Source organism: Artemia franciscana, chromosome 5, assembly GCF_032884065.1.
Source record: "Artemia franciscana chromosome 5, ASM3288406v1, whole genome shotgun sequence".
NCBI lineage: Eukaryota > Metazoa > Arthropoda > Branchiopoda > Anostraca > Artemiidae > Artemia > Artemia franciscana.
In genome coordinates, this window is record NC_088867.1 from 59,813,753 (window position 1) to 59,825,815 (window position 12,063).

The 12,063-nt window shown below is 32.7% G+C and overlaps 1 protein-coding gene across 1 annotated transcript in view; it reads left to right on the forward strand.

Moving 5' to 3' along the window:
• The first annotated feature begins 1,953 nt into the window (after positions 1-1,953).
• LOC136027660 (poly [ADP-ribose] polymerase 1-like) overlaps positions 1,954-12,063 on the forward strand; it is a 94,868-nt gene continuing 84,758 nt past the window's right edge. Inside the window, exons 1-2 of the mRNA XM_065705099.1 lie at positions 1,954-2,123; positions 10,837-10,981. Of these exons, the coding sequence (XP_065561171.1) occupies positions 2,010-2,123; positions 10,837-10,981 (259 nt within the window). The 5' untranslated portion in view covers positions 1,954-2,009. The remainder of the gene's footprint in view (positions 2,124-10,836; positions 10,982-12,063) is intronic.

Genomic DNA, 12,063 nt, shown 5'->3' on the forward strand with positions numbered 1-12,063 from the left:
ATCCGTTCGTAAGTTAAAAATACTTCATTTTTTCTGTTTTCCCCGAATTAACCGGCCCCCACACCCTCCCCCTCGGATGGTCAAATCGTTAAAACGACTATTTCTAATTTAATCTGTAGTGGTGCCTGATATGCCCGCCAAATTTCGTTGTCCTAGCTTACCTGGAAGTGCCTAAAGTAGCAAAACCGGGACAGACCGACAGAATTTGCGATCGCTATAAGTCGCTTGGTTAAAATCAAATGCCATAAAAACAAATAGAAACAGATTAAAAATAATTTCCCAGAAAATACGTTTTTAAAAGAAAAGTAACTTCATTATATAAAAAGAAACAAGCAGAAATATACATGAAATTATCCAACAAACGTAAAATTGCCACAAATCATCATTAATAAATCGATGAAACCAAAAACGCACAGAAATTATGAAAAAAATAACCCTAGTTAAACTCAAAACAAACTGAAATCATTTTGGATACGGCTGACAACCCCTAATTTTTTCAAGACCAAAACATATTTTTTCACTTTACATACGAAAATAAACAAATGAATATGAATTGTCAGTTTGATTGAAGTATGCTGACTTTTATTTATTTTGTTCTTAATAATGCTTGATTTATTGAAATTAAAAAGTGAAACATTTAAGATGTATTTTCTTCTACCATTACTACTACTAATAGCTCACTGCAGCACCAAGCCGCCTGAGGTTAGCATAACTACGCATACTCCTCATCCAACGTAATCTATTCAAGGCCTCCCTCTTTACACCCTCCCAGGAAGTTCCCATTTCCTTCAAATCTTTATTTTTGACAGCCTCCCAACCCAGACAAGGACGACCGGTTTTCCGTGTAGCTCCAGACGGTTGGCCAAAAAGAACAAACTTCGGCAATCTGTCATCCTTCATCCGCAGAACGTAGCCTAGCCATTTCAACCTTATTTTCATTATTGCCCTAGAAAGCGGGATTAAACCACATTTTTTGTAGAACCTACTGTTTGAAATACGGTCAGTCTGCCGGGTACCTAGAATAATCTGTTGGCAATTTCTATGGTAAACATCTAGTAAATTTTCATCTGCTTTTCGGAGCGCCCATGCTTCAGAGCCATATTTGATCACTGTCAATACTGTAGCTTCCAATATTCGAATTTTGGTTTGCAGACTTATTTTTCTATTTTTCCAAACTGTTTTTAACTGTGAAAAAGCACCCTGAGCCTTAGCTATTTTACTTTTGACATCTTCACTGTTCCCACCATCTTTACTAATAATACTACCAAGGTAAGTGAAGCTCCCAACCTGATCAATCTTTTCGTTACCCAATGTCACCTTTTCATTTTCACTTATTCCTAGCCTTAGTGACTTAGTCAGTAAAGTACAAATCGTTTTCTGGTTTTAAGAAGGCATGGGTTTGCTAGCTTTACTTATGTCAATTTCTACTTGTTTCTGCAATTTCTGATGGTTTCTCGTTGGATCTTTAGCGGTTCAATAGCCTGAAATATCTTATTGTGTGCTCTGTATTTCATTATTTATGCACGTATTTCATTACGTGCACTGGAACTCGGCATAGTAATTATCAAATTTTATTGCCTGAAAGATTTTAGTAGTTTACAATCGTTTTATGGTTACTTTGAAATGATGCTGCACAAAGAGAAAAATAGTTGCCCCAGAGCTTCATTATTTTAATTTTTTCAAAGTTAAAGGAAGATATAAAGATATATTCACAATTAAATAATTTTTTGCTGTAATCTGATCCACTATGTTGGTTAGTGAGCCTTTAACATAAGCAGCAATTATTTATTTAGCAGCGTTCATCTTTTTAAGAAGAAAATAATACCTCAGTTTATGTGAAACAAAAGAAGTCGTTCAGTGAGTGACAGAATATTTCGTCTAAAAATACAAATTGCGACCAGTGATCTCGTGAAATTCGGCTCAGTTTCAATCTTAAAAATGTTTTATTTGGCAATTTCAACAATCATTTGTGTTAAATTCAAACCGAATATTGAAACGTGATTTGCACAATGGCTGATGACTTAAATTTTCGAGCTGAATATGCTAAAAGTAGCAGAGCCTCTTGCCGTATGTGCAAAAGTGGAATTCAGGAAGGCTCTCTTCGATTGGCTGTCATGATTCAAGTAATATGAATTCTTTACTAGCCCAACTTATTATCGAGGCTATTTAGCCTAGGCCTACACATTCTTATTAGCATTGAGAATCGAGTTCAGCACATCGTATTAGCTAAGCTTACGCTAGATATTTTAGAACCTTTTTTAAAAAACTCAGAACAGCCAAATAAAATTAGCCTAGCTAGAGACTGAAAACCTCTTCTTAGCTAATTCATCAGTTATAATTTAGTAGTCTATAGGAACAGCAATGGGTATATATTGCTTTAATTTTGTAGGCATAGCAATCTAATTATAACCAATGCTGTGTTTGGTCATAAAATGGCCCATAACTTAAAACAATGTTCACATGATGACAAGACAGCAGCAAATATTTTGATTTTTATTGTAACCCAAATAAAGTAAACATACCACTAGATGCCCTTTCTGAACATGGTAAATGCTCTGCAGTTCATATAATTGACTTACAAGTAAATTGAACATACCATTTGATGCCTTTTTTATGTTCTTTGTAAATATAATAATCACTTCTATTGCAAATTCAAATTTAAAATAACTATAAATAATTTTGGTGCTGAGAAAATGTAGTAGTATTTTGTCAGGAATGACCAAAAATAAATACTTTCATTGAAAATTTCATGTCAAGGAAGAAGAAAATGGCCTAAAAAGCAAAATAAGATTTATTTATTCAACTTAATCATGGAAAATCAGTGCTTGTGGATTATCTAACATAAACAAAACTGGATTTATAATGAAACAGTAAGTTTGAGACCAATGTTTTAAGCCTTTATACACCCCATATTTTGGTCATTTTTAAGAGCTCAAAAAGTGTTTAAATTTGATTTACAATAGAATTGATTATTATATTCACAAAGAACATAAAAGAGGCATCAAATGATATGTTCATTAGATTGGTAAGTCAATTGTATAAACTGCAGAATATTTACCCTGAATATAATTGCAGTTGTTAAGGTGCTTGAGAGATTTGTTAATAAAGCTCTAATTGAACATCTTGAGGTCAATAATATCCTTTCCACATCACAACATGGATTCAGATCTGGTAGATCTGTGGACACTAACCTTATCCAAACATATGAATTAGTGACTACACTGCTTGATAAGGGTTTTTCTGTTGACATGATTCTTCTTGATCTGTCCAAAGCATTCAATAAAGTTTGTCATGAATTCCTCATAATCAAATTGAGGGCTGCAGGTGTCAACAAAGGTGTTGTACAGTTATTATGGGCTTCCTTTCTGAAAGATTGCAGAGTGTCAGAGTTTTCGATTTGCAAGGAACTCCTCAAACTCCAAAGGAACAGTTTCTGCTACTTCAACTGATATTTTCAAGTCCCACCTTGATAGGGAATGACTCTGCCAGGAGTTTCTTTACAATTGGGAAGCTGCAGAGTCCTCCACAAGAGTCTAATCTAACAGCCCCAATCAACATCAAACAATTTTTTTTTTCTTTTGGAGCATCACAAGGATAAATAAATCTTATATTGCTCCAAGCTGCAATTTAAGATTTGAGGTAATAATAGTCACCTTTTTTTGCAAGTTCAATTTAGGCTGTTTTAGGCCCCTTGAAAATAATAATATCATTCTACAATTTTTTGATATAAAAATGGGTCCTACCAAACTTTGTTTCAGGCTTACTATTTCATTATCAATCCATTGATTGTGAACATTGATTTGTCAACATTTAAATACAAATCTCCCATGTTTTCTTCTTGTTCTGTTAGACCACTCAAAAGCTGCCATTCCACCTTTACATCAAAAGATATCAAAGCTGACAGAAGTAACATGGCAGATAGAAAAATAGAGAAATTGTTTTGAACCTTTTTTTTTTTTATTTTCAAGGGTTCAAAAAGGGCTTAAATTTGAATTTACAAAAAAAAAGCAATTGTTGTATTCAGGAATATCATGAAAAATGGCATCTAGTGATATGTTCACTTTATTTGTAAGTCAATAATATGAACATCAAAATATTAAAAAAAAGAAGAAGAAACCTCATTGATTACTTTATTGTAAACCAAAGACTGGCAGGACACAAGATACTATTGTATATAGGAGGGCTCTTATTGATGTTAAAAGTAAAAATTACTGTCTAGGGTTAATTTAAAGCTAAAATCTTGGAAGGTAACCACCTTTCAGGAAGCATTGACACTAGTATACTCCAGAATGATAGTAGGAGAGAAACTTTCCAGGAACAGTTGGATAAGAAACTGGAGAGTTTAAAATTTGACAATGAAGAAGATGGATAGAATAATTTTAGGAAAATAATTTGTGAAGCTGTTGATGGTGTATTTGGGAAGAGAGTTAGGAATGCTTTATGTTTAATTGAGAGAAGGAGGTGCTTCTATAGGAATTATCTGAGCAATAGATCATGTGATAAAAGTTGGTTGTGTATGATATTTTTGTTGCAATGTTTGCAAAGATATTGAATGAGACATGTCCTCTTAGAAGATTTGAAAGGGGTAGAACAAAATTCTTAAAGAAACCATGGATTACACATGGTATTCTAAATTCTATAAGTTGGAAAACTGAATTGTATAAAATATACCTATTTGAACCATATGTCATTAATTTTCAACAGTTTAAAAATTACTGGAATACTTTAAATGGATTGAAACATAAAGTTGAAAAATATATTTGCAAAATGAATTTATGAAATATAAATATGATATGAAAGAAACATGGAAAACAGTAAATTCACTCCTGGGTCAAAAGGGTAAAATAGAAGTTATTAATAAATTACAATCAGAGAGGGGAATTTGACCACCCAAAAGGATGTTGTGAATTATTTATGTGAGTATTTTTCTAGTGAGGGAGTGAATCTTTGTTGTGATGTTTTGAAAAGAATTGAGCAGCCTCCCAAAATAATTCAATCAGAAGTTCCAGTAGAAAATCATTTGGTTTTTCATGCTTGTACTATAATGATGTGAGTAAAATTATCAGTAGAATGCAATCAAACTCAGGTGGTGTTGACAGTATTTCTCTTAAGATTGCTAAGTCAGTTAACACCACTTGCATGTGATTTGATTAATAAATCTATGGGAAAAAGAATTTTCCCAGGAGTTTTGAAGGTCAACAAAATAATAGCAGAGGAGGTAAGAGAGATGAATCTTCAAACAAAAGACCTATTTCTATCCTCCCTTTCTCTTCTAAAATATATGAAAAGGTGATACAATCCAGGCTAACTGATTATGTTGAAAATAATAAATTCTTATGAATACTTTTGGTTTAGAAAAAAAAATGTCCACAGAAATGGTAACTATTAAATATGTTGACTTGGTAAATATGTCATTTGAGGTGGATCTGATTCCAGCTGCTTTATTCTGGGATTTGAAGTAGGCTTTTGACATGATTGACCATAAACAGTTATTACTAGAGCTTGAAGAAATTGGTGTGACTGGAAAGAGTGTGTCTTGGTTTGAATCTTATTTAAGTGACTGAAAGCAAATTGTGGTGAATGGGTGTTTTACTTCTATGGCTAGTGTAATACCTTGCAGAGTACCTAAGGATTCTATACTAGGTTCTCCTTTATTTTTAATTTTATAGATCAGATTAAGCATTATTTGTCAGAGGCTGGCAAAATCCTTTTGAAAATGCTCTTTAACTTGTAGCTGCTTGATCAGTTGATCTACTTCTTGATAAAATGATAAATGCAATGACCAAGTTTAATGATTGGACAGATTTCAATCTTTTGACATTAAATTATGCTAAAACTAGTTACATTTTATTTTCTCAAATATGTAGTATTGAAACTAATTTAGAATTAATAATAAATGGCAATGAAATAAAAAGAGTAAAGGTAACAAAATATTTGGGTTTTATGGTTGATGAAAATGTATCATGAAAAACACATTTAAATATTATAGCTTCAAAGTTGTCTGGATCTCTGGGTTTGCTTTGCCAAGTTAAAAACCTGGCATCCCAGAAAATTATTTGATTGCTTTATTTTGCTATTTTTTACCCATACATTTGTTGTGGTTGCTTAGTATGGGGTAGTAATTTTTTTTCTGGTTATAGAAAAATCGAAAATAAAGCTGTTAAACTTTTGTCACCTAAAACTTTGTTTACTCATAATATTAATGAACTTTACACTTAGAATCAACTTTTTGATATTTCAAAAACAAGAGATTACCAAGTTAGTATTTCCACATATAAATTTATCAATAATATCCTTCCCTCTTCATTCAAAAACTTTTTCTCGATTAATAGTCATCTTCAGAGTGATGATACACAAGGGACATCAAATCTGGTCCACCCATTTAGAAACATGGTCAGAGTTTTCTTTGTAATTAGAAATTTTATCCTCTCTGTATAGGATATTATTCCAATTGAAACAAGAAATTCGAGTCTTCTGGCATCCTTCAAGGCTACAGTTAAGAGATTTTTCCTTGCTAAAGAATAGTATGTTTGTATTTATGTGTATGTAGTTTATATGTTTGTGTGTAGTAGTATGTAGAGTAAGAGTGGAGAAGACTGCCACCTGCTGCCAGCAAACCCTTTTGGGCTTTCTTAGCAGGTGCTGAAAAGTATTTTGTATACAATTTTAAAATAAAATTTATCTTATTGTAAATGTGAAACCCCTCTTCATTATTTCCCACAATGTCTTGATTCTCAAAAGTCTCTTAACATTTTTGAAATGTAACAACTTATTAACTTTACCCTGTGATACTACTACTATTACTAACCATTTACTGCAACACCAAACCACTCATGGCAACACAGATATGCATGCTGTTCTTCATTCCCAATAATCAAAGCCTCCTTCTTTACACCCTTCCAGTAAGTTTTGATTTCCCTTAAATCTTTCCTTACAGCATGCTCACATCCCATTTGGGGAAAAACGTGCGTTTCATTTGGCCCTAGATGGCTGGTCAATAGGAGTCACAAAAAAACAACTGAAATTGTTTTTTTAAGTTAAATGGTTACTTGGACAGGCTTTTCTGTAACAGCATAGCATAATGCATTTGAAGCTGTCAGTTCATCAAAAGAATCATGACAGAGAAATTACTTTGAGCCATTCATTCTTCTTTTGACACAACATAGAAATGGACAATTGAATGAGAGGCCTGAACAAGCCAAATGTCAACAGCTATGGTATTTATTTAGCAGAATCCAAAATGAACTATTTGCCATTGTTTGGCCAGAGTTTGCTAAAAAAAAATCATAGCAGAAAGTAAGCCAACTTCTTAGACATCTTTGAAAACAAAATGCCTGCTTTCAGCCATGAAGGACATTTAGACATATCTAATGTATTGACAGAGAGAAAGCTACAAATTAGTATTTATAAACTGTAAGAGATTTTGAATAAAAGCAAGGAGCTAATCTTGCAGAAGAAATTCTACATGTATTACAGAAGTGTAAACAAAAATATCATAGGCAAATTTGGAATTGGGTAGATTAATAGCAGAGGAGAGTGACTCATTGAATTTTGCTGAGAATATGACCTTTTTGTGACAAACACAATGGTCAAACACAGCAAAAGAGGAAAGTCACTTGGTGGTCCCCTGATGAAAGGACTGCAAGCATGATTGATAACATGCTGGTATTGAATCAGTGGAAATCTCGTTCACAGGCACAGTGACTCTCTCCAATGGGGGTTTTGACTGTGATCACATCCTCCTTATGTCATCAATTTTTCTAAGGTTAAGGTCTGTTGTCAAATCAAAGCAATAAGTCCCAAGATTCCATGTGGAATCTGGTCCTGAAGGACCAGATGACAAAACAAGAGTATAGAGAGCAGCTTTTGAAGATCATGCAAGAAACACTTGTCCTATTTAGCTCAGCTGACATTGATCAGCTTTTGTTGCAAAGTAGCAGGGCAATATTTGAGACATCTGAGATTGTTCTTGGCCATAAATATGCCAGAGACATGCCGCGGATTACCCAGGAGGTTGTTGACATGAGCAACAAGAAACGAACTCTCAGAAACAAACAAGATCGGGGAAACAAGGATAGGTTCAAGCAACTGAAACACCATGTCGAGAAGAAAACTCGCCAGGCACTTGAGGACATGATAATCAAAAAGTGTCAGCAGTGCAAAGAGGACTTCCAAAGAGGTAACCTACACCTTATGTTCAAACATGCTAAAGAGCTAGCAAATCATGAAGATACAAAGTGTTTGGAGCTCTTGGATAAAACTGGGTACAAAATTACCTCTCACACCTAAATCCAAGATCCTGAAGTCCTTCAGATCTTTCCAGCAAAAATAAATGAGAAATCACCCTTAAGGTCAGAATTAGAAAATGCTCTGAAATCCCTCAAATCCAATAAAGCACCCAGGATAGATAGTATTGGGGTTGGGCAATAATTTGATTAAACAGTATGTTCATATGTCAATATTTTTGCTTTAATATTCTATAATTGATATATCAATTTCGATATTTTTGATAAGTATTTTGCTCATATTAACTTTAGGGTTTGGCAAAATTCAGTAACGAAATTTTGCAATTAAAGAGTATTTTGCACCTTTTATCCAAATTTTGAATAAAGTAAAACGACTTCTATTACATGAATGAACATTACAAAACCTTCACTTGGAATTACTCTGGCCCAGGATAAAGAAAAATAAGTCTGCCCTGGGAGAGACCTCGCTAGCTCCTTTTTCTGACTCCCATTTGTGCCACAAAGAAAGTGAATTTTCTTCCCATCTCCTGAAACATGCACTGTCAGATTATACGTCCAGAGCTGACTTATAGAAGCTTAATTTTGCCTTAACATCTGCGGTTGGAAGGCATTGCTGTACATCAAATGTCCAGAATTCCTCCTGATTCTAGTGCTTTTTCTTTATTTTCCTTTTTTCTGTCATAAGCTAGTTTAAAGGCATTGTTGCATGTCAATTGTCCCAAAGTTCCTCCTGATTTCAGTCTTTTTCTTTGTCTTTTTCCATAGCTTTTTCTGCTCTCTTCTTCACCCTTTGGCTTGTACTGGAAGCTACTTACTTTTCTGTACAAGGGAAAGAGTGAAGAAGAGAGTAGAAAATGTTTGTTAAAAAACACAAAAAACCAACATTTTCACAATGTTCAAATTCGAAGATAGATACTTTCTGTGTGCATGAGCCCTCAAGTCAACAAACTCAAAAGCAGGGAAAGAACCAATGTGGTCCTTGATTATTCCAAATCGATTTCTTGAGACCTATCGCAAGCTTATCTCTCCAGGGTTGAATGGGGTGTCTGAACTACACCAAACTCTGTTATCTTTGAAACTATTCCTCTCAGTTCTTTTAATGTGATGCCAAAGGTCCACAATCTCTCCTTTCCCAGCACTATTCTTGAAAAAGCTGATTCATAATTTGGAGGAAACTAGACTTAGGCCTTTTGGCATAATGCTGTTTCGTGAATTAGGACTTAAGCCCTTTGGCAAAATTTGTAACTCAGTCAGATTTAAAGATAAGCCCATTTTGAATAGAAAAGTTGATAGATTTCTTCGAGCTCTTTTGAACCATATGCTTAACTCCTTTTCGAAAAAAGTAGACTTAGGCCCTTTTTGTAAAACGCCATGGATTTTGGAGCCTATGTATTTTTTTTTTTTTTTTTTTTTTTTTTTAATATGACACGAAATTACTTGATCACACATAGTAACCATAGCAAATACATGGGTAAAAAATTGGTATAAGAGACTTTCCACTTGCCAAAGTGGGTATAAGATGGTATAACACTTTCCACTTGCCAAAGGAGTTCCAGAGATCCTGACAATTTCTGCATTATAAGTGTGCTCTCTATGATAGATTTTCAGCAACCATAAAGCCCAAATATCTCGTCTTCTTTGCTCTCTTTATTTTATTTCGATTTACCATTAAATCTAAACTGGTTATGGTTGGAAATTAAACTATTCTTAAAATTGCCTTGGGTTTTTTCCTTTATTGTGGGACACAAGCATTTTTCTTATGGCTTCAGCTTTCCATGCTTCAGGATGTGTAGCTCCAGCAGGTATAACAAGGCTCCAATAGAGTGTTTTGGCAGCAGAAAATGCGTATTCTTTGGGTTTATTTTGTTTCTTTAGCCTTCTCAAGCATGCTCAAAAGGTTTCATCATGTTCGTTTTCATTTTGTGGGACTGCTACATGGTGATGAGACTATACACTAAAAAAAAAAAAAAAAAAAAAAAAAAAAAAAAAAGAAAAAAAAAGAAGCAAAATCGGCAAATCGGTTTGTTTGTTTAGCAGACCTTAATTATAGTTGAAAACTTAATATGGTCAGAAAAAATACTCTTAACATGATTTGATTTAACCTCAGATAGAAAAAAGTCATCTTGTTATCATTTGTCATGATGGATTTTACCCATATTTTCAGTTTGTATAAATGTATGACTGCTTGTTGTTTTGCATACATTTTATTAGAGTGTAGCAAATATAGGCTATTTGTAATTGCAAGTGGTCTAGTTACCTGTTGTATTCCAGAAAATTTGAAAATAAAATTGATTTTCCTAGTCTTTCTGAATACGTAATCTACTAAAGAAAACACACTTAAATGAGTGTACTCATAATAAAAGAGTCAGCACTGTTATTCCCTCAATCTCACCCATACCTACACATAGTAGGTGTATCTGTCTATCTGAGTTTTTGCCCACTTATATCAGGAAAAATTCTTTAACTCCTCTTTTAAAGCTGTTACTTGTGCGTTTTTGACAGTAGCAAGCAGTCTTTCCCCCCTGCAAAGAAAATTTCTGAAAATATAAGATGAAAAAACCTCCTGAAAACATTAATTTTCTTTTTCTAGTCAACAAAGTTTGATGGTAAGATGGCCCACTGGTACCACATGGACTGCTTCTTTATAAGACAAAGACCTAAGGGTGTTACTGAAATTGAACACTTTGAGTCACTTAGATATGAAGATCAGGAAAAGATACGAGTCCGAGTCACAAGTAAGTGTTTTTCTTCCTTTTAACATGCATTAAAATTGTCATGTCTGCACAGCCATTTTAGAGAGGTGGGTATCAGAGGGTTTTAATAAGGTGGAGGAAGTCCTATTATTTATAATTTTTATACGTCTGCATTTTCCTGGAGGAGGGGGGCGGCTCTTGGATGGTTCTTAGGGGGATTTGCCATATGCTATATGCAGGCAGGTCTACAGAAAATTTTGAAGTCAGATTTGTTTTTGGAAGGGGGACAAGTTTGAAAGATTTTAAATTGCTTGATGTGTCAGGTTCTTTTCCTAGAGGGGACGGGGTGCTTGAGAACATGAAAAAAGATGAGATGTTGAGGGAGGGGGGTTCAGCTCTTTCTTTTTTATGTAGATGGGGTCTCTGGTTATTTTGATTCCCCAAGACTGTAGCCTGTAGAACAACATAATCCTGCATAATGATATATGCATATATATATATATATATATATATATATATATATATATATATATATATATATATATATATATATATATATATATATATATATATATATATATATATATATATATATATATATATATATATATATATATATATATATATATATATATATATATATATATATATATATATATATATATATATATATATATATATATATAATATATATATATATATATATATATATATATATATATATATATATATATATATATATATATATATATATATATATATATATATATATATATATATATATATATATATATATATATATATATATATATATATATATATATATATATATATATATATATATATATATATATATATATATATATATATATATATATATATATATATATATATATATATATATATATATATATATATATATATATATATATATATATATATATATATATATATATATATATATATATATATATATATATATATATAGTGTGGCTATGAACAGACGCAACAGTAGACAAGAAGTTTTAATTTGGAAGAAATAGTATTTAGTCAAATTACAGGAAAGGCAGGGGGTTATCTACTTCCAGAAATGACGTAAACCAGATTTCGTGCATCAAGTGGGG